This window comes from Microtus pennsylvanicus, chromosome 14 (assembly GCF_037038515.1).
Source record: "Microtus pennsylvanicus isolate mMicPen1 chromosome 14, mMicPen1.hap1, whole genome shotgun sequence".
In the NCBI taxonomy this organism is placed as follows: domain Eukaryota; kingdom Metazoa; phylum Chordata; class Mammalia; order Rodentia; family Cricetidae; genus Microtus; species Microtus pennsylvanicus.
The window spans coordinates 70,896,576-70,924,001 of record NC_134592.1 but is presented as its reverse complement, the minus strand read 5'-3'; the positions used below and the strand labels follow the sequence as shown (position 1 = coordinate 70,924,001).

The window sequence follows — 27,426 nt, the reverse complement described above, 5'->3', positions numbered from 1 at the left end:
GGGTTCCAGCTTTTAATTTTTAATGTAACATACAAGCCACAAACACCATTTTTCTCTCAACTTATGGGAGGTAGCACATTTAAATATGTTTGCATTTGACAACTCACTGTCACAATACCAAGAAATATCAAGACAAGGTTATTTAAGATAACCAAATATCTTTTTGTTACATGGGCCAACGTAGCGATTGCAAGTTGCTCACAAATACAGTGTTTTAAACTTCAAATTATTTAAAACAAAAGGATATCAGATTGTGCATATATACACTATCTTTCTCAAGCTCATCCCATTTCGAAGGCTGACAGTCACACACCAGAGCATTTCCTAAACGGTGTCACCTCCTTTGCCCTTGAGTATAAAAGTCAAAAACTAAACTTCAGTTTCCTAAGGACACAACTACTTCTAGACTACACAGATGTAATCGTGATGGACTACAAGAACTAAATGATCACTTCTATGCTAACACTTGTCTCTACAGTGCAGCTTTCCTGAAAAGACAAAAGGTACAGGGAACTTAGATGTCTGTCACCTACGGAACTGAACACAACAGATCCTCTGCCTTGCCGGCTTCATCAGCTTCAACTGTCTTCGGTGGGAGCTACCTGCACAGCGCAGCACTCCCTGCAGTTATCCTGGGGAGACCGAGATGTCGGGGTGCAGGACCACTTCCCCAGGGGTGCCATATACAGTTTTATAGCAGGAAAGGCCACAGTGGACAGTGCCAGACACCAAGAACAGCAGATTACAGGGACCACTGAGGGTCGGGGACACAATGAACTTCAGCTGCTTTTTCAGCAATGTCAACAAAACACGTTTAGAGAAACGTTAAGAGTGAAAATATTTAATTCCACTGTTGATAATGTAGTTTTCAGATACTGTTTGCTCTATCAGTGAACAAAGAAGCTTAACTTAAGATTAGAGAAAGGGAGCAAGATCAACACGGGGAAACTCTTCCTTGTTTTCTCCTCAAAGGAAAGCACTGGGGTTGGCGCGAGGGTCTTTCTGGTTTCTGTACCTGTAGGTCAGCCAAACACCCAGGATCTGGAATTAAAAGAAGAAAAACTAAGTGCTCTATAGATTGAGTTAATCAACAGAATAACTGAAACTTCTGAATCACTTTTGCTTGCTTTTTGCTCAGAGGAGAGATTTCAGACAAATTAAAGGGCAGGCCCTAATCACACTGAAATACGAGACCTATGGTGGACTACGTGCTGCCCAGAACACGTTCTGAGGTAAGGGGGCCTTTGACGGTGTCATTACACTATGAGGGATCTTCCAGGTGGGCTCGAGGGTGCAGTCACTGTAGCCCTGATAAGAGGGAGCCGACGTGGGCAAGGTGAGGGAGCAGAGATCAGACAAGAGGACAGAGATTAGACTCTGAGATGGCCTTTCGCTCTCTCTCTCCTCTCCTCCTCGCCCAATAAACCTCTTGCGTTAGATCTGTTTCTGGGTGTAATTTCTCAGCGGCGCACATTGGCAGGGCCCACCACAGGGACCACTTTCTGCGGCCTTTTATCCTTTCAGTTTCAGAGGCAATTTTTTTTTAAGTTGAAAGTAACACAATTTTTATACATTTTTACTTTTGAGACTATAATACAATTACATTTCTCCCTTCCTTTCTTCTCTCCAAACCTTCCCATATATCCTTCCCTGTCTGTTTTCCTTCAGATTCATGCCTCTTCTTTCATTAGTTGTTCTTGAGTGTGCGCGTGCATGCATGCGCATTCCTAAACATAACCTTCTCAGTCCATGTATGTTATTCTATGTATGTTTTCAGGGCTGACCATTTGGTACTAGATAACCCACCAGTGAGCTCTTCTCCAGGAAAGATCGTCTCACAACTCCCATTCCCAGATTTCTTCCAGTTTTGTTTTGTTTTTTTCGGAGACAGGGTTTTCCTGTACAGCCCTGGCTGTTTTGGAACTCACTCTGTGTGCCAGGTTGACCTCGAACTCAGAGGTCTGCCTGTCTCTGTCTCTCAAGTGCTGGGGTTAAAGGCATGTACCACCACCACCCCGCAACAGAGGCAATAATTAAAAGCAAATCGTTACATGCATATATGCATATGTGTGGATTATAATATTATATATTAACATGTATTAAATAACATTCATGTTCTGCTTATGATGAAATTAAACCATAATTTATTGTGTAAGTCTAGAAAGAGAAGAAAGCCCAGAACCACTCAGCCTAATTTCTTCATTTTTTAACTGTTTACAGGGGTAAGCAGATCAAGAGTGGCACCCATCACAGAGTCCACGCTGGGTTTGCCAGATGTCTGATTCCAAGCTGGGGGTGTTCCATCCACACTGAGTGACCTCAGGGAAAGGGAGCTTTCTAGTGTCAGATGTTATGCTGAAGTGCAATGCTGTGTCCTAAATACAAACCAGAACTCCCTATGACCAAGGGGGAGGACCAACCTCTGTGAAGCTGAAGAAGAGGCCAATGCCGCCAACGAATCTCAAAACCTCTCCAGCATACGCTTCGATGATGGGGGCGCACGGTAAGCACTTGTGGGTCATTTTAGCACAGCTCTGCCGAAAGAAAAGACAGGACCTGTTACTTCAAAGTGCGTGTATAGGAAATAAAATACGTAAGAACACTGCTCACGAACAAGCTTCAGAGCTAGGGCGCTACATCCAGTCTGAGGATGGATTTTAAAGTGTGTATAGATTTCCAAGATGGCCATTTCCTGCACGTGCTCTGTAGGCTCCGCCCCCTTCTGTGAACTATAAATGGGATGGGTGGACGTCTAGACTGCACGTGCTCTGTAGGCTCCGTCCCTTCTGGGAACTATAAATGGGATGGGTAGACATCTAGTCAGCACGTGCTCTGTAGGCTCCGCCCCCTTCTGTGAACTATAAATGGGATGGGTGGACGTCTAGACTGCACGTGCTCTGTAGGCTCCGTCCCCTTCTGTGAACTATAAATGGGATAGGTGGACGTCTAGTCTGCAAGTGCTCTGTAGGCTCCGCCCCTTCTGGGAACTATAAATGAGATGGGTAGACGTCTAGACTGCACTGTGTAAGACTCCATTCCACCAGCCCAGAGGTCCTCACACTGACTCGCATGCATGGTCTGATACCCAGCTGTGGTGGCTGAAATTAGTATGTCCCCCATAGGCTCATACATCGGGATGCTTGGTCACCAGGGAGTGGAATTGTTTGAAAGGATATGGGGATTAGGAGGAAGTGTGTCATTAGGGGTGGGTTTGGAACCATGCTAACTAAGCCCAGTTATCTCTTTCTGTATATATGTACACACACACACACACACACACACACACACACCTACAGATCAGATTTCATTCTCACCTCCTTTTCCAGCACCATGCCTATAGGCCACATTATCCCCCTCCACGGTGATAATGGAATAAGCCTCTGAAACTACAAGCAAGCCCCCAACTAAACACTTTCTCTAGTAAGGCTCTCTTGGTCATAGTGCCCACTTCACCGTGGTGACTAAGACCCCGGCTGACAGCCACCAGCAAACAGGACAATCCTGCGAGAACAATGAGCCTACAGACGTCCCCTGAGCAAAGCGAGGACACCGAGTCTCGCGTGAATTCCAGTCTCCACCGACAGCTCACTTCAGCACCGTGAGAGTCCGGTGTTAACAGTCAGCATGACAGCTAGAATCACCTGGGAGGGGTTGTCTTGAATATGCTATGAACATGTTAAGATGTGGCAAGAACCACCTTCATCAGGGATGCAACCATTCTCCCTAGACAGGGGAGGGGAGAATGTGAACGGAGCAGGAGGGCACATGAGTTCCTTGTTCTCCCCACCTAACAGTGGTTGCCAGGAGACCAGCTCCCCGAGCTCCTGCTGTGTGATGTTCCCACAATGACAGAACGGAACCTGGAACTACAAGCGAGATTAATCCCGTTCTCCCTTGAGCTGCTTTCGGCAGGTTTTTATCACAGCGTCTGGAGAACAAACTAAGACCTCTGAGCAGGGGACTCGGCTAACCACACCTGGACTCCCATGGAAAGCGGAGAGGATAAACAGACAGCTGTCTTAGGCCATAAGTTTTGTGATCACATGTTTCATAGCAATGGATACAGACCCATACAGAGAAACAGTCTCACAAAGGCCTCCATGAAGAGAGACATACGGCTTAGGCCTTAGACAGTTTGTAAGAGGAGTTGCCCCAAAATATGAATGTTCTAGACGAGCTAAGCCCTGAGCCCATCCTACAGGACTGGGGTTGAGTTAGGTGGACCTGTCTGGTAGGAAACAGAAAGATGGATCCCGTTGGTCCATCAGTAAGTAGCTCAAACCCAAACAGAAAGTGAGCAATTGTGAGGCGGAGGAAGGGAAAGTGGGGAGGGCGGTTATATGGGTCTTCTACCTTGGAGGTGTTGGGCTAGTTAAGAGAGTGATTTAATACAGACCCTTCGCTTATAAACTGCAAAAACAAAAATCTCTGGGACTGATCATGTCTCCCTCACAACTTGTTATAGGAAGGAACTGAATGAGGAAGAATTACAGGCAAGAAAATAAATGTGGCTGGTCTCACTGTACACGGAATGGGTAAATGTGACAGTGGTACCTATGAAAAGTGGAGCAGAGGCATTAGCCAAACAGTCCTGAAATATAATTCAGCATCAGAAGGCCTCTTCTTCTTTGTGAATCCCTATTAAACTGTAGGGAACACATTCAAGGAAAACAAACAGAACTGACTTACAGCCGGGCAGGTGACATTTGGGTTGTAGCTTCGGAAGCCACAGCAGTTCAAGTTCCTCTGGAGGTCATTTCGAGCACTTGCTGTATTGTTCCATCCGACCTCCAGCAGTTGGCCCTAGAAACAGTTCACAGATGCATGAAAACACATTATCCGGGCACAGAACACAGACACCAAGAGCCTGCGAGTGGAAGTAGAGCAGGCATGGAACAGTTTCTGCAAAACTAGCACACCTTTTCAAAATTGCATCCCTAGGTCTGCAAAACACTTAAGGCAATACTTCTATGAATGAAAAGGTCCTGGGCTTTTACAAGCAATTTAGAGCAGTACTTGCTTCAAAGGCATAAGTCTCTAAGTGTAACAATACAAAGTTTCCCTTGCTCCAACTCAGAAACCCATTTTTTTCTCTACAAAAAGAGTTTTAAAAGAGTAACTGCTACAAGGAAACCACAGACACTTTGGAGCCTCTGGGGAAGAGGAGCCACCTTTTGAGAACAGCAGTTTCCACCCAGTGAAGGTTAAGTCTTCTTTAAGCCAGAGATCACCAAGACCTGAGAGCACCGCCCCAGCAACCATTTCCACTAGCCATGCAGAAGCAACAAAGTTAGGGAGCGGGGGAAAAATGGCACTGTTAGCAAGAAGAAATGTAGTGATATTTCATTTGTATTTTAATAAATAAAGCTTGCCCGAAGTTCAGAGAGTAAAACAGCTGCACTGGTCAGCCTTACAGACCAGGCAGTGGCAGCACACACCTTTAATCCCTGTTGTCATAGAAACCAGGCAGTAGTGGTGCTCGCCTTTAATCCCAGCCCTAGAGAGGAGTATAAGGAGGGAGGAGACAGTTCTCAGTCTCAGTCTCATTCTGAGATTCCTGGGGACAGGATCGCCATTTCAGACTGAGGTAGAGGTAAGAGCCAGTGGCTGGCTGTTTTGCTTTTCTGACCTTTAGGTTGAACCCCAATTTCTGTCTCTGGGATTTTATTAATCGTGCTACAAAGAAATGTTTATTCTCCAATCATTTCCTCCCATCTTTTTCATATTTGTGCTATGTTGCATAATAAAGTAAAATAAAATGAAAACTTTACTCCGTTGGGAGCAATGACGCAAACCTTCTATACCAGCACTCAGGAGGCAGAGGTAGGCAGATCTCTGTGAGTTTGAGGCCAACCTGGTCTACAGTTCTAGGACAGTCAAAGCTACACAGTGAGACCCTGTCTCAACAAGAAAAAGAAAAAAAAAATCTTTACTTACCTGTTGGTCCTGATTCAGCGCTAAGCAAGCACAAGACACGGAGAACTGAACGATAAATACAAGCAGGAGAATGATCATATACTGTGAGTTACAAGTTAAGGACTATTTTATTTTAACTTATCTTTTGTTATTACCCTTATCTCTTCATCAGGCATGTGAGTGTGGCAGGGGCATACACACGGTATATCTGCCTGTGCTACACTGTTCAGCAGAGGAAAACTTGCAGGAGTCAGTTCTCTCTGACCACCGCGCGGGTCCCGGGGATTGAAGTCTGGTCCTCAGATTTGGCAGCAAGTGCCTTTACCTGCTGCTAAAGACACTGCACATGCTGCGTAAGATCATACAGCAGGCATGTTGACAGTCCACTCTAAGCAATTCACCTAGAAACTAGAACGGTTTTACTAAAGTTCAAAGTGATACACTGTATCATTTTCCTAATACACTATAACTACCAATTCATTAGACAGATATGAATAATTACATACAGCAGGCATGGTGGGATACACTTGTAATCCCACAGCCTAAGGAGCAGAGACAGGAGGACTGTCCAAACCAGAGGTCAGTCCAGTCTACAGAAGCCTGTCTCAAAAAGAAAGAGGAGAATTAGATTTTGAAAAACTCACATTCAAAATGAAATACAAATTCTGAAACCTGTAAAATAAAAAAAACAGATATAGACAACTAAATCTAGAGAATAAAATACTGTAAAATTCTCAACCAAAAATTAACGTGTTAGGAAGGCCTAGAAGTAACGAAATGAGTTCAGTTCAACTCTGAACATTTGCAGGAAAATCAGAATTATGCCCAGCTAGTAGAACTCTGATGTGGGAGGGTCATCTGTCTATTGTTACTTTCATTGGTTAAAAAAGAAACTGCCTTGGTCCTTTGATAGGACAGAAAATTAAGTAGGTGGAGTAAACAGAACAGAATGCTGGGAGGAAGAGGGAAGTGAGGCAATCGCCATGCCTCTCCTCTCTGGGTCAGACGCAATGGAGCCAGCCGCCAGGTCAGACATGCTGAATCTTCTCGGTAAGTCACCACCTCGTGGTGCTACGCAGATTATCAGAAATGGATTAATCAAGATGTGACAATTAGTCATTAAGAGGCTAGAGCTAATGGGCCAGGCAGTGTTTAAAAGAATACAGTTTCCGTGTTGTTATTTCGGGTGTAAAGCTAGCTGTGCGGGAGCCGGGCAGGACGCAAAGCAGGCCTACAGCTCCATCTACAGAACTCAAAATGACGTGATGAGGAAGGGTGGGGCATAAGTAAACATAAGGCTTTCTCTTTACACATATTCGTACATTGTCCTCCTAAGGGTGGCTTCGTAGCAATGAATGATATTAAATTAGTAGCAACCATTGAAATATAACCAATAATGAGTGAGAACGTCACCTGATGGAGGTAAAAATCCTCGTTTTTAAAAAGGATACAAAAAACAGCAACACCTGATGATGTTTCACGGCACCAATCAGCCCCACCAACGCAATCAGGAACAGGAAGATGCCCACAGCGATGACCACGCCCACCACTCGGAGACTGGAGATTAGCCCGAAGCCAATGCCCCAAGCGGCAATCCCGATGAGCAGCAGGCTGACCAGCTGAGGAGAGATGGAGGTTCAGTTACACAGCACCGTTCAGTTATACAGCGCCAGCGCTGTCCAGGCATCTACATCTTAGTCACGTTCATAGCAAGGCAGGCGTCCCTCAGGATCCCCAGGGCGCTGGTTCCAGAACCCGTCACCACATACAGCAAATTCAAGCTTCATAGAAACAGTCGTCACAGTGTATAACTTGTAACATCCTCCTGTAAGCATCAAACCACCTCTGGGTGACTCAGACTAGCTAAAGCAGTGTCAAGGCTAAGCGACATTACCAAACTGTCAGAGGAATAGCAACAAGAAAATCTGTGCTCATGAAGCAATTTTTGATCCAGGTGACTGAATCCATGAATGTGAAACCCATAGATACAGAAAGCTGACGGAAACACACAAGCCTCCATGGATACTGTTGTATTAATTAATTTAATCTAACCCTCAATTACGCTTTTTAAAAAAGACTAACACTAACCCAGAAGGCAACAATGGTGTCTCAGAGGTCACGTGATTACAAGGCTTGCACATGAGCAACTGGAAGCTTGCACAGTACCAGCACGTGTAACACTAGGCAGCCCGTGATTCTGAGCTGTTCGTATGAAAATTATTTTTCTTTTCCTTCACAACCCAGTGGGCCTGCAGCCCCCCCCTCTGTCCTCCCACTCCTCCCCAAACGGCTCAGCCAGTCCTCCCTTCCCAGCAAGCTATGTTCCTGGAATAAGAAGCTATTGTTTCCTTCCTCGCTCTACCATCTGTTCCCACACCGGTGTCTCCAGGAGCAAGAGGCATTCACAAGGAAGGACTCCTATGCTCCCACCTCCCTTGGAACTTACAGGCCTGCCCTGGAGAACATGTGAAAACTGTTTGCAGAACTACTCTGGAAGTTCATTGCAGTCAACATCAAGTATGTTAAAATACAGAGGCACAAGAGGCCATTAAAGCCATCCAGATGAAAAACGGGCAGAGAGCTTAGCTATTTAAAAGGAAATGCCATCTGGGCAAGAAGAAAGCATGACATAGTCATTTTATTTACAGGTTTGTGGAACACAATCAGAAGAGTGAGCGCACCCGTGTGTAACAGGGATTACAAAACTCACAGCTACAATCACTGAAAAACAAAAACAAATAAATGGTAAACTACACAGGGATTATAATTAAGCCACAGGAGGCACAGCTAGCTTGAGCGGGTTTCAGAGAAGGGTGGAGGGGGTTTGTGGTGAGGGGTAGAGAACCTTTGTACACGTGCGGTCACTCATCTCCTGGGCTAATGTGGCAGTGTAATGCCCACTTGGGAAAAATCAAAATTCAAAACTAGATTTTTCTAGCATCATATTACTAAAAGACTTGGTAAACTCTGTTTATCAATACACAAATTATCGCTTGAATTTTTCTGCTAATATGTATCATTGTTTATGGGTTAAACAATACTAAAGATGCTTTATATGAGCTGGTTTAAAAAAAAGATATTTACATACGTAGAGATACAAACAAAACTGATAGTGTTCATCTATTTGTATTTTTATCCAAAACATTTTCTTTCTAGAATCTTGGTTAAAGAGCCAAAATGTAAGAACAAAAGAAATCACCTGTGGGACCACAGAACCAGTGTCCGGTGGCGGGGAACTCACGGCCTCCAGCACTGTGGCTAGTACACAAGGAACAAAGCAAACATTCCCTCAAGTCCCACCTCCCTCCCTCAGCTGCTACTCCTTGGCAGTTCTGTTGGGTAGCTTCTCACAGTCACCTCACAATTTTAAACGATGGAGAGCTGAGAAAAGGCCCTCTGCCCCTTCACGAGGGATCTTCTTTCTGACTTTGTAACGCCCAAATCAAGCACACTTCCTTTCACAGCCGGTAAAAGCGGGCGCGTCAGGAAGGTGTGAGGAAGGGCCTCACTTCTTCCTGGCTTAGCATCATCGCTGTATCTCTGGATGGGGCACAGACAGCAAGCATTCCACAAGCACACACATCGGAGTAGCTCTCTAATCTACACATCTGTTTCTATGTATCAGAAGAAAGGGAGGCTCAGACAGGAGAGGTTTGAAACATCTGGCCCACACATCTGTGACTGACCAGGCAGAAATCTGGACAGGGCACCTTTATTCCTTGGGAAACGCCAGACCACCCACACTCTGGAGGGCGGTCTGATTCACACCCACACTCTGGAGGGCGGTCTGATTCACACCCACACTCCGGAGGACGGTCTGATTCACACCCACACTCTGGAGGGTGGTCTGATTCATTTAATCAACCGACTGTAAATTCTGGTCATAGTTACAAGATATTCTTATGGCAGTGCCTAGACTAGCGTTTGACCAACAGTTGGGCACCACAGCCTGTGTCCACGGTAATACTGACTCCTCTCCATCCCCAGCCCCTCTGCTAACACCAAGTTATGGAGAGGGAGTCTGGCTTACTAATTCAGTAACTCAAGGGACAAGAAGACCAATCTGCGCTTCATTCAACATTAAAAACAAAAAAAACTTCTGGGCGAGGAACGTGGTTCAGCAGGTAAAAGCACTTGCCACATGAGCCTGACACCCAAGTCTGCTCCTGGAACCAGGGTTAAATGACAAATGTAACGGCATCCGCAGTGAGCACTGCTCAGACGGGAGACAAGAGAGTCAGCCGGAAGCACTCGGGCCACACAGCATGGAGACATGACCTCAGCCAGGAGGAAGGCTAGGACAATCCAGAAGCTGCCCTCTGAGCTCCACACGCACCCTGGGTAGCATACATATATGTACATGATCCTTCCAAGATCATGCCAAATCACTACTATGTTAATGGGATTTTTAAAAATTAAAAATACTAAAAGTCAAATATTCTTAAGCATTAAACTAAAAAATAAGTGAAAGACTTAAAAATGGGGCATACGACAGAACAGAAGTTGGAAATTTTCTGTTCCATAGCCTGGTTGTGCAAATCCCAGCCCTGCCGTGGTCATTCAGTTCCAATATGGTACAAGCCCGGAGGCACACAGTACAAACAGAAGAACAGGGCCGTGTTGACAGCACCCCCATCTTTTAGTTTCATTTAGCTGGGGTTCTGAGGTTTTGTTTGTTTTGTTTAGGAGTTTTGTTGCTGTCTGTTTAGGTTTGGCTTCATTTTTGTTGGAAGGATTTTAGAATGGCAGACATAAGGTCAGGTACCTCAGGCTAGCCTCCAAATCAGGGTTCTCTTGCCTTGGCTTCCCACGTACTGAGATGACATGTTTGTGCCAGCTCAACCATCAACACTTTCTTCTCAGACTGTCCATGAATTTTCATGTATCAAAGTATTTTTCTCCCTTTGATTATTTTTTTTCCAGATTATTTAAAAATGTGAATTCAGGCCAACAAGACGATGACTCGGCCCGTCAGGGTAACTGCTGCCACGCCGGACAACCTGCGGTCATTGCCAGGCTCCCACAGTGAGGAGAGAGAACTGCGTCCTGGAAACTGGTCTCTGAACTGTAGGTACGTGTTGGGGTGCACGTGTGCGCGCGCACACACACACACACACACACACACGTGGTGATGTTTGTATTTTATAAATAAATTTGTATTTTAATAAATAAAGCTTGCCTGAAGATCAGAGAGTAAAACAGCCCCACTGGTCAGTCTTACAGACAAGGCAGTGGTAACAGACACCTTTAATCCCAGTTTGCCATAGTAACCGGGGGTAGTGGTGCACACCCTTAATCCCAGCCCTAGAGACGAATATAAAATGGGAGGAGACAGCTCGCAGACACAGCCTCATTCTGAGATTCATGGAGGCAGAATCGCCATTTTGGACTGAGGTAGAAAAGCCAGTGGCTGGCTGTTTTGCTTTTCTGACCTGCAGGTTGAATCCTAATATCTGTCTCTGGGTTCTAATTAATCATGCTACTATACACACAGAGAGAGACACATATGAAACAAACTGTTAAAATGAATAAATATAATTGTATTGTAATGATATTTTATCTATAAAAATGCCATGTGTGTCTGAATTAAGGTGGTTTGCAGGCTGTCATTCACTGACTTTTGCTCTAGAAGTCAGTAGGAAAATGAATGAAAGTTCACAAGAGGACAAATAATTGCTGTTAGAGGTTTTTATAAAGTGTGTCATACTATAGATTAAAAAACACGCACACCTAGGTGAACATAATAAGCCAAAGAATGCAGACAAAAAAAGTACATTAAAGCACATTCCTCTTTATGAGATGAGGTGTTCCTTTGATGTCCCAGCTGGCTCCCACGTCCCTCCCAGACTCAAGCAATCCTCTGTGACTCCAGGAATACACCACGATGCCCAGTCCAAAGGCCAATGTCCACAGCACGAGGAGATTGGCCAAGAGGACTTCGAAGACAGGATTCAATCGACATCTCAAGATAGGGTTTGTCTGGATTATCTAAATAAGACTTAAATAAATAGTTCCAGAGTCCTTGGAGGAGGCGGGAGGAGGGTTCACGTCAGAGAGGACTTTGCTGAGGGAAGCAGAGTGCAGTCTGGGAGGCTTGTAGTGGCATGCTGCTAGCGTTGAAGGCAGAGGAAGCGTTCTAGGCTAAGGTAAGCAAGGACTAGACTCTAGGAAGCAGATTCTGCGATCTGCAGAGACTTCTGATGTCTGGTGAGGAGAGCACATCCTGTTGTTTCAGGCTGCTACAGGTGCAGTAGTTTGTCAACAGGAAACCTGCAGTGGTCTTGAAAGTTTGCCTGATGAGAACAATGGGAAAAGCCTGAGAAGCGTATTACAAACACATCTGAACCCAGGATTACACAGGGCCTTTGAGGCCAAGCCTTACTCGGCTTACCACGGGCAGTTCTGAAATATCATGAATCCTTCCTGTGGGGCATGATGGCCACCGTTGCAATCCCAGAACTAGGGAAACTGAGGTAGGAGGCGTTCCAAGAGTTCAAGACCAATCAGACTACATAACAAGCGTCAAGCTAACAGTCAGACCTCGATTATAAGACCCTAGCTCTTGGGGGGTTGGAGGGGATGGTGGGATGGCTCAGCCACTCAGAGGACTGGCGGTTCTTCAGAGGACCCACAAGACAGATCACAACCTTAGCTCCAATGCCAGGAGCCCCAATGCCCTCGGGTGCCTTCTAGGCCCACCTAGTGCACATATGTGGTACACACACAGGCAAAACAAGTGCGACATAAATAAAAAAAAATTTTTGCTGGGCGGTGGTGGCACACGCCTTTAACCCCAGCACTCGGGGGGCAGACGCAGGCGAATCCCTGTGAGTTCGAGCCAGCCTGGTCTACAAGAGCTAGTTCCAGGACAGGCTTGATAGCTACAGCAAATCCCTGTCTCGAAAAACAAACAAATAAATAAATAAAAATTTTAAAACCGTTTTTAGAAGGGACAGTAGGTGTGGGCTTGCTCAGCAGTCCTAAGCCCTTGCTTGCTCAAGCCTGAGCTTACTCCCTAGCCTCCCCTGGGAGTCACAGTGAAGGAGAAAACAAGTCCCCGTAGCACAGTGGCTCTGGCCCACACCCATCCACTCATTACAAAGACATGTAAGTTAACTGACTGATTAATTAAAATAAAACAGCAATCCTTCCTGCCGAGCTATATTTCAAACAAATGAAAAGGGTTTTTAACATATACAGAGAAACTACACGAAACCCCATAGACCCTCAAAGCAAGGAGAACTGAAAGTCTTCGCTGCCCTGGCCCAGCTGGTGGAGAACAGCCCACTGGGGCATGGGGTCCGAGAAGGGCAGAGTCTAAAGGAGATTCTGGGTTCAGGCCAAGCAGAACTGGGAAGTGGAACCAGTTCCCACACACAGCTGCGATGCAGAACGCTATTTTCTCAAGGTAAAGTACCGGAAAGGGAGACTGCAAAGACCTCTGGATATCTTCAAAAGTCGTGAAACGAAACAGCCCATCCTCTAGGCCTTGAAATCCACCCTACCCCATGCGTGCAGGAACCCGCCTGCCAAATGGTTCAGATGGAAGCTAATCACCAGCTGGAATGACTGAGGGGCAAGGAAAACCTCAGAGAAGCAAACCAAAGTGACTCATGAGAGACAGGGGCAGATCCCAACCCCCAAACAGCCCAGATCTTAAAAAGAGAAGCTTTTTATCAGTCAAAATTCTCAAAAGACCTAAGAAAAAAGAAATCTATGAGTCTATGAGGAAGACTCAGTAATAGAGCTTTCAAGAGGCTGATGGAAAGCCAATCAACAAACAAAATCATAAATATTAGAACAAACACAATCTCACACATACTAAATTCCAAAATTGACCTCCAGGCAGGAGGGTTGATGGAGGAAGGTCATTGGTTAAAAAATAAAGAAACTGCCTTGGCCCATTTTATTGGTTAGAACATAGGTGGGTGGAGTAAACAGAACAGAATGCTGGGAGGAAGAGGAAGTGAGCTCAGAGGCCATGCTCCCCTCTCCCTGGCAGATGCCATGAAGCAAGCTGCCAGGTCAGACATGCTGAATCTTTCCCGGTAAGACTGATGCTACACAGATTATTAGAGATGGGTTGATCGGGATATGAGCCTGTAAGGGCTAGAGTTAATGGGCCAAGCAGTGCTTAAAAGAATACAGTTTGTATGTTGTTATTTCTGGTGTAAAGCTAGCCGTGCGGGAGCCGGGTGGGACAAAAAGCAGCCTGCAGCTCCTATTACAACAGAGGGGAGAGTTGGAATTTGGCAGGAGCCCTGGATCTTTCACCAGCCTAGCAATTCTGCATTCAGGTTAATCCTCGAGACTCATTATGCCCAATAGGCCCTCACAGGACACTGCTAGGCCCTTGTGTAAACCAGGAAGCCAATGGACTCAACCCCACACCTACGACTGGGCATCCAAAACCCTGTGTAATCACACAATAGAATACAAGTGATCTGAATCTCTTCCAATGCAATCAATAAACTTCAAAAACCAAAGATAAATCAAGTATTATAGAAATCTTGCTGAAATACGTCAATTTCCAAACACAAACTAGCAACACAATTTCTTGCAGCTTAAGAGCTGTCGTCTAAGTCATGAACGGGCATGTCATGCCAGGTGTGGACTTGAAGATAGTGCTTACAGAAACGGGGTAGGTAAAAGGGGTGCAGAGTGACTGTCAGTTCTACTAACATCACTTCTTAGCGAAGATGTCATGGCGGAACACTGGGCATCCCTAAAGTCCAGCTATTAAGTTCACAGGACTCCATCATGCTATTGTCTGTGTCTATGAAGTGCCTAGTTAATAAACGATGAAACATTAATAGCACTTTCTTATATGTACCCAACCAAAATCCTTCCACTTTGCTTTTTCCTATCAATCAGAGCATCCTGCCTCATCCATACAGCTGCTGATCCCCACCTAGGAGTTGTCCAGTGCCATCCAGATTCCTTCCACACGTCACTGCCACTGAGGAAAAGGAAACGAACAAAAGAGACATATTCCAGAAGGCCACCGGCAATAACTTACTGACCGCCCATTGGCAGTGTTTGCCCTGTACACGTAGGTTCTAAGTTAGGTTGTCAACAAATGAGGTCTCCAGGTCCATCATCCCTGAACAGTCTGAAATGTGAACCAGACACACCCTAGTCCCCTCTCCTGCACACTCAAGCACAAACACACAGACAGAAATCATCGTTTGTAAGGGATTATTCTCAAAGGCAAAAAGAATGCAGATTCAATCCTCGAATGCCAAACCAACTCTTCCTATGAGACAGCATGACCATGAACTTATTTGAACTAATCACCTTCTCTGATTAAAACACAAGAATAGGTGCTGGAGGAATGGCTCAGCAGGTAAGGAAGAGCACTGTTGTTCTTGCAGAGGGCTCAGGTTTGGTTCCCACATGACAGTTCACAACTGTCACGTCATAACTTCAGTTCCAAGGACTCAACACCCTCTTCTGGAGGTCACAGGTGGAGCCATACACATACTGCAGACAAAACACTCAGACAAATAAAATAAGAATAAATGAAGAAGAAGAAGAAGAAGAAGAAGAAGAGGAGGAGGAGGAGGAGGAGGAAGAGGAGGAGGAGGAGGAGGAGGAGGAGGGAAAGGGAGAGGGAGAGGAAGAAGAAGAAGAAGAAGAAGAAGAAGAAGAAGAAGAAGAAGAAGAAGAAGAAGAAGAAGAAGCTGAAGAGATGGCTCAGAAGTTAAAGAGTCAACACTGCTCTTTCAGAGGACCCACGTTCAGTTTACAGCACCGTTAGGGAGCTCACACCCTAGAGGATCCAATGTCTTCTTCTGACCTCCGTGGGCTCTACATGAATTTGTTCAAATTCACACTCAGACACTGTCACATCCATATAATTAAAAATAAAAATAAATCTTTAAAAATACTAGTAAAAGAGCCGGGTAGTGGTGGAATATGCCTTTAATCCCAGCTCTTGGGAGACAGAGGCAGGTGGACCTTTGTGAGGTTGAGGCCAGCCCTGGTCTACAGAGCGAGTTCCAGTCTGGTCTACATAGCTACATAGAGCTGTTACATAGAGAAATCCTGTCTGAAAAAGCAAAAAAAAAAAAAAAAAGTTTTCTTAAAAAAAATAAAATTAAAATAGGGTAGCAAAATAAAACCCCCACACAAATGAAAGACCTATAATATAAACAATTTGAAAAGGACGTATTGGCTTGTGAGTGGTGTTTCTGACATATCAAAACTAAAACCCACCTAACAGTCACAATTAATTTCTCAGGATAAAAACAACATTTAAAGATATTTAATGGACTTCTAAGATAGATTTTCACTGTTTAACTTTTATGAAAAAGGAGCCTTTCCCATATTATAATAAAAAGACTTATCTCTATCAGCCGTGATAATTAAACGTTACCATTGGCTTACAGTTTCAGGGGAATGAGGTTACGAGTCCAAGTTAGTAATCTAAAAATTACAGCTTCAAATGAAATTAACGGTAGCTGCATAATTAAAAAATCCAAGCCTGTCACCGTACCTTGGGAGACAAAGCAACTACAAGAATAATGTTCAAGAATAATAACAGTTTTCTTATGAAAGCAATTGTAGCAGAAAGTAAATTTAGAGCCATGACAAATAGTTTCCTTCCTCTGGGAGACGAAATGCTGATAAAAACAGATTACGGCCCCGTTAACTCCTTGATGGTGCTGTTTTTATGGGCAGGAAGCACCAACCTTTCCTGTTTTCCCTTTAAAACAAAGAAAATTTGACATACAAAAAGAGCTTTAAAGGGAGTTAAAAGGGCTGTGATGGGAAAGGGTCTAAATCTAGTACAGCTTCCCCTGACAAATCCCCAGAGGAGGATCCCCAGGTGCACCACCGCACCCTAAGGGACACGTCGTCAGCGGAAGCTCAAGACAGCACAGCCCAGAGAACAGCATCAACGTGTCCGATCTTCACTGGAAAAGGGGCTTTCGGAAAGCGATTCAGGATAGGCGTGGTCCTGAAGGTGAGGCTTCAATGATGGATTAGGCACTGTAGGTAACCCTATAGAAACTGTGAGGAGCCCTTTTTCCTTTATTGATTGCCTAGTCCGTTATATTCTATTACAGCCACAGAAAATGGACTGAGACGCCATCACAGCTACTTTTCTCTTGTTATGAGGAGACACTGGGACCAAGGCAGCCTTTAGAAGAAAGAGTCTATGGAGGGCTTACAGTGTCAGAGGGTTAGTGAACATCATGACGGTGAGCATGACAGCAGACAGGCAGGCATGGCACTAGGGCAGCAGCCGAGAGCTTATATCCTTATCTTACAGTAGGAAGGAGAGAGAGAGAGAGAGAGAAACGCTAACTGGGAACAGCCAGAGCTTTTGGACCCTCAATGCTCACCCCAATGGCATGCCTTCTCCAACAAGGCCACACCTCCAAGTCCCTCCCAAACAGTTCCGCCAACTGGGGACAAAGCATTCAAATATATGAGTCTATGGAGGCCATTCTCATTCAAACCACCACAGACACTAATTGATGTTTAATTGCTTTTTGAAGGCAGGCAGAATAGGTCATTCCCATGCTGGCATTGTGCCTATCTTGATTTAATATTAAGCCTGTACTCCTATGCTCTCTAAATCCTGAGATGCAATAGGTGTGACTACCTCTCCAGCCCCAGCCAGCTTTGGCGTCCTCAAAGGTGCCCTAAACACTTCAGGTGGCCTGCAGTCAAAGCATATGTTTTATATATGATTATATATATACACACACACTTTATATTCCCAGCACTTGGCTAAATGCCTAGAGCAGAAGAGGTGGCAGAGCAAACTGCTAGATGATGGGGTTCTCACTGCCCCTCATCAGTGTACTGGGAAATGCTTACTCTTCAATCTATACACTATTGAAGGGAAAGAAACTCAGTCCAACCATGTTCCAGATTATCCTTGTACATTCTTTCATCAAATATCCACTCTGTTCAAGAACAAGATGGGATTAGGAGTATTTCTAAGTCAGCTACTTCTTTTGATCATCAGAAATAGATTAGCTGTTGCTATTATTCAAAATGTCTTGTTAGCTCTAAAATAAAGGTAATATTCTGATGGCCAAGCATGGTGACATGTATGTACCTGTAACCCCAGCATTTCAAAGACAGAGGCAAGGTAAGTGCCATGTAATTGATGCTAGCCTGGCCTATCTATTGAATTCCAGGCCATCCAGCATTACATACGAAAGCTCTGTCTCAGAACAAACAAGAGGCTGGAGAGATGGCTCAGGGATTAAAGAAACTTGCTGCTCTTGCAGAGGACCAGATTTGGTTCCCAATAACCCCACCTGAAGGGTCAGGACCATCTGTAATTCCAGGACCAGGGACCCTGATGTCCTTTCCCAACCTCCGCCTCAGACACCAGCCATGCCCATGACACACAGCCATACATGGGGGCAAAACACCAAGACACAGAAAATAAAAACAATCAAAAAAATAAAAAGTAGATTTGGAGACATGGCTCACTGGTTAAGAGCACGTGTTGTTCTTCCAGAGGATCCGGGTTTGATTTCCAGCACCCACATGGTGGTTCACAACCATCTGCAGCTCCTGTTCTATGGAACCCTCTGCCCTCCACATACTCCTGCACACAGGAGGTACACACACACATGCATACACACACAAAATACAAAGGGAGGGAGAGAAAGGAGGGAGGCAAGAAGGGAGGGAGGAAAGAAAGGAGGAAGGGAAGGAGGGAACAAAGGGTGGCTGGCTCCTCAGGTGGCTTGGTGTGGCACATACCTTCAATCCCAGCATTCAGGAGGCAAAGGCAGGTATCTCTATGACCTTTAATCCAACCTGCTCAAGCCAGCCAGAGCTACAGTGAGACTTTGTCTCAAACAAAAAGCAAGAGTTCTTTGTGAACTGAAGTAGCAGGCAAGAAAACTTAAAATATTATTATGAGAGCATAGGACCGAACTCCATCCGCACCATACAAAGAGACTGAGGTATACATAGGCCTTAAACCACCTTCCGCTAAATGCTATGAACTTGTGATTTCACAGATCAAGCAAGCGGACGTATTTATAACCTATAACATCCGGCTGAAGATGTGCGGGCTCATGAGTAATCCAGGCATCGCTAAACAGCCAGGCATTTAGCATGAAAGCAAAATCCCAGCACTTTCTTCGTTGTGATTCCTTACGTGACACAAGACTGAAGTGTCCCCGCACACTTCTGTAGGGCTCGAAGGTACAAAACACAACGCACTTGACTCCTCTAACGAAAGGATATGAAAGAACCAAAAGTAAGGGATCCTGGCTTAATCATTTTCCAAGGCCAATTATTTTGAAATGGCACCCTTAGCTGCCAACGAAATTCCATCCCCTTTTTTTCTTCCGCAATGGTTACAAAACAGAGGTGGGGATACTGGCAAAACAGCCCCTTGTTGACCTCTGTACTCCGTAACTAATGCTGAGCTGCACTGTGCGGTCAGCAAGAAACGGTGGAGACGCAGGCTTACTGTTGTTGTTGTAAGAAAAGGAGGGGATGACTTCTTTGTGTTAAATACAATAATTAGTGCCCAGGGCAGGGCACAGTTGGGAGAGGAGCTGTCTAGTATGCACAACGGTTCAGACACAGCCAGCCCCGGGCTCAATCCCCAGCACCAAGTCATTGCAGGCTGGCAGGAAGGCACAAAATGACAGCTAATTTAGTTTTAGTTCCTTTATCAGCACCACCTGACACACGGGCTCAAGCCCCTCTCCTTGGGACTGCTCCTCTCAGCCTCTCCAGCGACCAACTCCATCACAGTCTCCTCCAGCTCTTCCTCCCCGCTCCTTCCCAGAGTCCATCCACTTGACTGCCTTCATCCCATGGCGGCTCTGCTAAGGCCACTCTGATGCTCATGGTAGCTTAAGGGGTACCTCCTGGTAGCCCTCTCTGCTGAGTCCGTTGCTGAGTATCAAAAGCTCGCTAACAACTGCCTGAGAATCTCTGACCTCTCACCTAATACTGAACCTTCTGTGGTCCTGCCAACCCAATGCCATCTTGGCAGGGTCTGGGCCACAAACACTTGGCATCTGTCACTTGCCTCATTCTCTGGTACCCCAGTGTCCATCCATGAGAAATCATCTTGGCCCCACCCTCAAAGCATGCCCAGAATTTATTCTTTCACTTTGGCTGAAAACCTGTTTATCCCAAGCTTCTGTTTCAGCAATAGCTTTGTGAATTTCCTCCGTGCTTCTGCATGCACATCTGTAACCTGTTTCACTCTGAGGAGACCCTCAGTGCTTCTGCGTGCACATCTGTACCCTGTTTCACTCAGAGGAGACCCTCGGTGCCTCTGTGTGCACATCTGTACCCTGTTTCACTCAGAGGAGACCCTCGGTGCCTCTGTGTGCACATCTGTAACCTGTTTCACACTGAGGAGACCCTCGGTGCCTCTGTGTGCACATCTGTACCCTGTTTCACTCTGAGGAGACCCTTGGTGCCTCTGTGTGCACATCTGTAACCTGTTTCACACTGAGGAGACCCTCGGTGATTCTGCATGCACATCTGTAACCTGTTTCACGCTGAGGAGACCCTCGGTGATTCTGCATGCACATCTGTACCCATTTCACTCTGAGGAGACTACTGGTTCGGAAGCAGGTGGCCATGAGAAAAGAAAAACCCTCTCTGTTCCTCTCCTGATTCTGATTGCTGTTTATGGCTGGCTGACAGCCAGGAATTCTGGCACCACTGACCAGAATACTACAAAAGAATTGCACTCCTTTTTTCAGAAACTTCACAAACAAGACGGTTACAATGACTAATGGCCTATGCCTGAAGTCCAATGTCCTTGTGACCTAAGGATAAATGAACTATCTTCCTAGATCTTTTGTGTGTAAGCCTAACAAAATACCTAAAACACCTCAAGAACAGAATTGTGTGGGTAAGGAATATGAGTCCAAAAGAACAAACTGAACTTAGTGGCAGGCTCCGTGGCTTCAAAGCCCCAAATCCACGTACAGACAAAGCACTTAGGTAGAGCCCTCTCCTCAGTCACACTTGACTCTTGTCGTCTTTGCAATTTAATGGACAGAGTAACTTTGCTTCACTCTGAACCTCTCATTGGTGAGTGTCAAGGACCAGGTGGGCCTATAGTGGCTTGAATAATAGGGTATTATTACACACATCTAATCATAAATCAAAATATCAGAGTAATCTGAAGAGCCAAGTGTGGTAGCACATGCCTATAAACCAGCATGAACAGCAGGAGCAGAAAAAATTAAATTTGAACGGCTCAAGACCCTGATTCATAAATGAAAAATGAGGCTGGGTATGGTGGTAGCTCACACCTTTAATCCCAGCACTGGGGAGTCAGAGGCAGGCGACTCTGAGTTGGAAGCCACCTTGCTCTACATAATGAGTTGTAGGCCAGCCAAGACTGCACAGTGAGACCTTGTCTCTAAATAAATAAATAAGCAAAGCAAAATAAACAAATTAGAGTCATTTTTAAAATGATCGGAATTTTGAAAAATGCTAAATACAAACATTTCAAAGCAATTTCAGTTAAGACTCTCCTTAGCTGAAGTAATAATTTTACTTGGAAATAAAAACTACAATTTGCCAGAATTCTAATGACTAGAATAGGACTAAAATCTATACTAAATGTAAAATATATCTAGATATATTTTATATTAAATATTTAAATATGTTTAATTAAATATAGCTAAATATAAACCCCAAAAGCTGGGGGTAGAGCTCAGCTGGTAGAATACTTGCCTTGCATACATGAGGCGCACATACACACATTTAAAGAAAAAGAAAATAATCTACAAAGTGTAATTCTATGTTTATAGCCAACACATACCAGCCGTTATCTTCTTACAAGTAAAAGACCATTGTTTTTATTTGAGGCTATGAATTGCTTCCCTGGAGTACACTGACTTATGCGTCAAAACCCAGTGCATTGAAAAACCCTTCGTTATAGCTCACAGGTCTATAGTTCAAAAGTTTTGAATAATTCACCTTTCATTCTTGAAGCTGTAAGGACTTAGTTCTATTTCTTTACCACGCCTAAGTGTTTCACACAGTCTGTTATTTTACCGTCACATTTCCATGAAGGAAGAATGAAATCATCATCAATTTGCAAACGAACAGGCTACAGATAAACCAACAAAAAATAAAACAAAAAAAGCTGTGTTCTGTGTGGGTTAGGGTAGCGCTGGACGAGCTGGCTTCCTGAATAAACCAGGTAACACTTTTCTCTTACCAGTTTATGAACTTTTCCCATTCTATTATAGAATAGATCTCAATTTTATTTCTTAATTACATCTATTCATTCATCCATCCATTGTGTGGGGTGGACATAGTGCACACGTGCCGCGGAGCACACACGGCGGTCAGAGGAGGTCAGAGGAGGACAACGTGCAGGAATCGGTTCTCTTGCTCCATGGCGAGTGTCCCAGGGACCACACTCAGGTCTTCGGGCTTTGCTAAGCCAGCACTCACGTTAGACACGCTGCGACAATCAGCATACTGTTTGATATGTCAGGGGAACTCTTCTCAAAACAAGCAAAAATGTAGAAGGGAAAACTGTGAAGTGGGCTACTTACAAAGGAAAGTAAGTAAAAGAACTCAGCTGGGCATGGCAATCCCACGGGAGGCTGAGGCAGGGGGATGGCGGCCAGTTGCAAGGCCACCCTGAGCTAAGCAGTCGAGACTCTCAAATTAAGAAATGGTGAAAGAGAAAAACCTGGGAAGATTTTAGAAGAACACACACGCACACACACACACACACAACTTACAAAATTTCTTTCTGATTTTAACTTTATGCTACTTTCTGAAGTTAAAACCCATATATATTAAACCATTTATATTATATATCAAACCATGCCACCTATAATTTAAATCACAATATGATTATTAACAATACTACACCATTCCTACAGACTGTAAGAGTTCCTTCTCTCCTTCCACCACGTAGGTTCAGGGGATCAAGCTCTGGCCATCAGATGCCTTCCTTTATCTGCTGAGGCATCTCGTCAGCACAGCAGGGCATCTCTGAAAGGCCATAGTATAATAAAAACACTTTGTGTCATATTTTTCTGTTTGATTCTATTTTACAAAATCATCTATCCAATTACTTAATGTTTTAAGCCCTGGAATTAGTTGCCAGTACCGTGGGGGGAGGGGGGGAATTCCAATATATTACGTATTTTAATACATTCACTTCACATTTCTTACAATTTCCCACAAATAACAATGTGTAGTTTTAGAAACTGTTTTTCAACACTTATCAAAAATATTTTCAGCTATACCATATTCAGAGGCTAGAGAGATGGCTTAGTGGTTGAAGGCACTGGCTCCTCTTGCAGAGGATCCAGGTTCAATTCCCAGCACCCAACATGGTGGTTCCAACCATGTGCAACTGTGGTTCCAGGGGACCCCATGCCTCTTCATGCACTGAGCACATACATGGTACACAGACATACATGCCCATAAACACTCAGACACATAAAGATAAATAAATAAACACATGAATGTAGAAGTGCATCCTATTTTAGAGCGTGGCCGTAGATTTCTACCCTGGCACTCCAGAACCCGAGTCAGTGGTTTTGAACACAAGCATTGGAATGAGGGTTTCAGTGAGGTTCAAGTGAGATTCATTGCCAAAATGAAGCATCAGGAACTTTAGATTCTAGGGAGTCTGAAATTGCACTTTTCAGTGGGAATTCTGAACAGCCAGCATCATATGCATAAATATCTGAAACCTCTCCTGTTCTTGCAATGGAATCTGGAGACAGTCATTTGAATGAGATTAAATAAGCGATTCATAACTGAAAGCAAAACTTGCCCTGCCACCCTTGAACTTTTGGAATTATGTATTTGATTAACTATTTCATAAACGGCTAAATAATTTGAAAGGGAAAAGAAGCTGAGGCAGGAAGACTCCAAGTTTAAGGGCAGCCAGAGCTACATAGATCAAGACCAGACTGGTCAGTACCCTGTCTCAAAACAAATAAATAAAGCAATTAATTTCCCAAACTAATTTTAATTTATATGTATGTCCCGAAGAAATGAAAGAGACTCGCAAGCTACTCCTTCGTTTCCTCAGTTCAAACACCCCCTCTTGATTTCGAGCTCAGCAAGACTTCACTCAGTCCTAAAGTTTAAGGTGTCTCAGCCCTCACACACCATGTGATATGCCCAAATAGAGCCTTCATACAGGGCAAGTACGTTTTCACACAGGGCTTCTAGATCCATTTGCCAGGGGTTTTAGTGGAGTGCGAAACTGGCAAAATATCGTCCTCAACCATTTGCAGAAAGTGAAACACAGTCTTCACTAAAGCATCCTTACTGGAGAACCCTATTTTGTTGGCCACCGCATTTCCGGGCTAATGACAACACACAGCAGGCGCACACAGCAACACTGTGGATACAGAAGCTTGTCATCTTTACATACAGGAAGTCCTGCTGCAAGGGGCCTTTGCCTTACAACACTGCTCAGGCTTCCCTTTTTCATCAACACTACAGATTGTTTACATACACCACATTAACCCTTGGTTGTTCCAGCACTGAGGAACCCCCCCTAGTTTAAAAAACCATGGCAGAAAAGCACAAAAACCCCACCATTAGCCTCCAGAGGGTCACTGAATTCCCGAGGCAAATGAGGCGATGTTCCTTCCAAGTTGTTTAGGGACCTCCTTTCTCTTTCTGAAGTGGCCATACTGCCCGAGGTCTGGCTAGCTGGAGCCCTTGAGGATACACACGGCTTTGCTAGACCCCAGGTTCCTCAGGAAATGCTTCAGAACAACAGCTGTGACGTCTAACACAGCCAGGAACCTTCCACCTGCCACTCCCACCAGCAGGGCCTGGTTCGAACACTTTGAGAAATGACCTCATATTTAATCCCACAGCATTGAGCAGACCATAGAGGCAGTTACCAGGGCCAGAGGCGAACCTACAAAGGATCTTTTTATTCCTGCCTTAAAAAAACACCTCCCAGGGACCAAGCCCAACTCCGCTGGCTACCACATTTTTTTAAAACTTCTTAAAATGTGGAGGGAGCCGCTGAGGACACAGAACTTAACCGATAGCTGCAGGAGGTTTTTCTACTGTTTAAGATGTTGCCCCACTGTCCCGCTCATTCACCTCCCCTTGAACTTACTGTATTATAACCTATTTGCAATGTCTACGAGACAGGCAGATAATAATTTAAGAACAGTCCCTTTGTTTAAAATAGTTAGGATTTTAAAACGCTAGCCACATTTATAGTCCTATGAATTCCAATTAATTAAATTTTACTGCACACCTGTTAAAAATCAATAAAACACATTTTGGAGGTCAATAGTTTAAGACATATATTAAATAATCGTAACATATCCCTTTCTGGTCGGCTTTTCTTTCTCCTGGCGTTCATGACATGACAGCTAAAAGCAATGCATCTTGAAAGCAATGGCACTTGGCATTGAAAAACCCTTCCTGCTTTTAAAAATGTATATACTGCACACTGATGCACACAGGCAGCCAAGGCAGCACAGAAGCGGCCATTGCACTGTGCGTACGCAGGCACAGGAAGATGGAGAATCAGGTAAACACATGACTGAATCACCAAAGCAGGAGGGGGATGGGGCACAAAATAGAATGTGACGTTCTAAGCATATCGTTCATGCTAAGCAGAGAAAACACTGGAAGAACGGATGGGAGTTTACTTAAGCAACATGGTAAGCAAGCCTCACGTGAGACTTGTGGATATCGATACGCGCCTTGACAGGAAGCTCCAATTACAAGGAGCTGTATCACCCCGTGTTCTAGACCCTCTGCCGAGTCCACCATTTGTGAACGTGTTGAATAGATGCCTCAGAGCTAGCCAGAAAAGCTTACGCCATTGATGTCTATTTCTGGCCTACCTTCAAAGCCCTGACACCATGTTCAGACACACACCAAAAGAAGAAAGGAAAAAATGAACGGTTGTGTCTGCTCTTAACCCCAAGCAGTCAGCTTCTCTTGCCCATAGATGTAACCTAAGCTGCCCCAGATGGCCTGGCTCAGCTAACACAGGGGAGCAGGGTTTGTTTTCAGGGTGGGTGCTGCAAGCACCAGGTGTATTTATAGAAGGGAGCAGCAAGTCTGCGACGGCGTGAGATGGCCGAGAGGAAGTTTCGTCCACGCAGTGGAGACAGCTTATGGGAAAATCGAGATTCCACAGCTTGGTTCCACTCCAGACCCACCAACTACCAGCTATGAAAACATATTTTGGTCTTTACCGTTAGAAAATGTAGACACAGAAAAATAACAGAATGTACATGGAGAAGGCTGGGGTGTAGATGGGTTTCAATAAACGTCACCTCGTCTTCCTCCTGTTCAGCCAGAATTACGCCTCAAAAATCAAAACGAGCTTTCAACATGAAAACTGGGAGGTATGTGCTGATAAGCAGGGAGAAAAAACGAACAAACGACTTACATGGTGGAGTGTGAGTGTGTGTGCGTGCGTGTGTGTGTGTGTGTGTGTGTGTGTGTGTGTGTGTGTGTACTGAAGGACTTCGCCTGAAATGGAGTTAGAATATTGATAAAGAGGGAGCAGGGAAGAAGGCATGAGAAAAGCATCAAGCTGGAACCTCACTGGCAGGAACATCAACAAAGAGACTTTATGTAAGCACGAAACAAACTTCGGAAGCCACGGATATCCTGTGAACCCCCTTGGCAGCCTCATTCAAACCACAGCGCTCAGAGCTGGGCCTGAAGCGCGCCATCCACAGGCCGCCTGCTCCACCCCAGGCCACGTTATCCCACCCCCCAAACTGTCCACCGAGCTTGGGCTGTTCTCCAGCCTCCGATCACGCTTCCAGATGGCATAGCCAGCCGGGAGCGTGCGGTTGGAGGGATGGGGATGGGATCCTGGGGAGAGATGCGTGAGCGGGAAGGGCTGCAGAGAGTCGGGCGAGGGGCGAGCGCCACAATGAAGGACGGGCGGAGACTGCGACAAGCAGGGATCGGGGTCCTGGGCGGGGAAGGGGGGGCGCGGGCGAGCCTGTGGGCGTGGGAAGCCTGCAAGGGGCGAGGGATGGGATGCAGTTGGCCAGCCTGGCTGGGAGGAGGCTGGCGGCCCCCGCAGGTACCACCCGGGCGCGGGGCTACTCACGGTGTACAGCAGGTTGAGCGCGCACAGGCAGTTCTTGGAGCACGAGAAGCCCCCGCACACCATCGTGGCGTGTGGGTTGGTGGGCGCCTTGGGGGTCGAAACGTCCTCGGCTGGGCCGGGAAGGTACCCGCTGGATCCTAGCCTCCGGGGCCTGCGGCCGGGGCTGGGTGCTGGGTGCTGGGTTCGGGGTTCAGGATTGGGGCTGCAGTGCCGCGCCCGCAGCGGCTCCCACCCACTCTGCAACCTGCGGCCGCCGCAGCTCCGCCGAGCGTACGCCCCGCCCCTCCGCCCCGCCTCGTCCCACACTCTGATTGGCCAGAGCCCGGGAACAAAGGTAGAAATATGCAAATCAATGCGCTCGGCCGACCCGGATCAGGGAGGGGCGGGGCAGCTCTGCGGAGGGGGAGGGGGTCTGGACCGTCCCGCAGGGAACCGGGCCCCGGGCTCGT

At 45.5% G+C, this 27,426-nt stretch overlaps 1 protein-coding gene across 1 annotated transcript; it reads right to left on the bottom strand.

Moving 5' to 3' along the window:
* On the bottom strand, positions 1-27,426 carry Tspan13 (tetraspanin 13). Its single transcript, XM_075947409.1, has 6 exons — positions 26,978-27,426; positions 7,368-7,535; positions 5,938-6,018; positions 4,690-4,803; positions 2,421-2,534; positions 1-1,041 (listed from the first exon to the last, which is right to left on the bottom strand). The coding sequence occupies exons 1-6, from the start codon at positions 27,038-27,040 to the stop codon at positions 967-969; spliced, it is 615 nt and encodes a 204-aa protein (XP_075803524.1). The 5' UTR covers positions 27,041-27,426; the 3' UTR covers positions 1-966.

Coding starts and splice junctions, on each gene's coding strand:
- Tspan13 (XM_075947409.1), bottom strand. CDS start 27,040: ATGGTGTGCGGGGGCTTCTCGTGCTCCAAGAACTGCCTGTGCGCGCTC. Junction 2,535..4,689: donor CAAATGTCACCTGCCCGGCT/GTAAGTCAGTTC, acceptor TTCTTTCGGCAG/AGCTGTGCTAAAATGACCCA. Junction 1,042..2,420: donor TCTTCTTCAGCTTCACAGAG/GTTGGTCCTCCC, acceptor TTTTAATTCCAG/ATCCTGGGTGTTTGGCTGAC.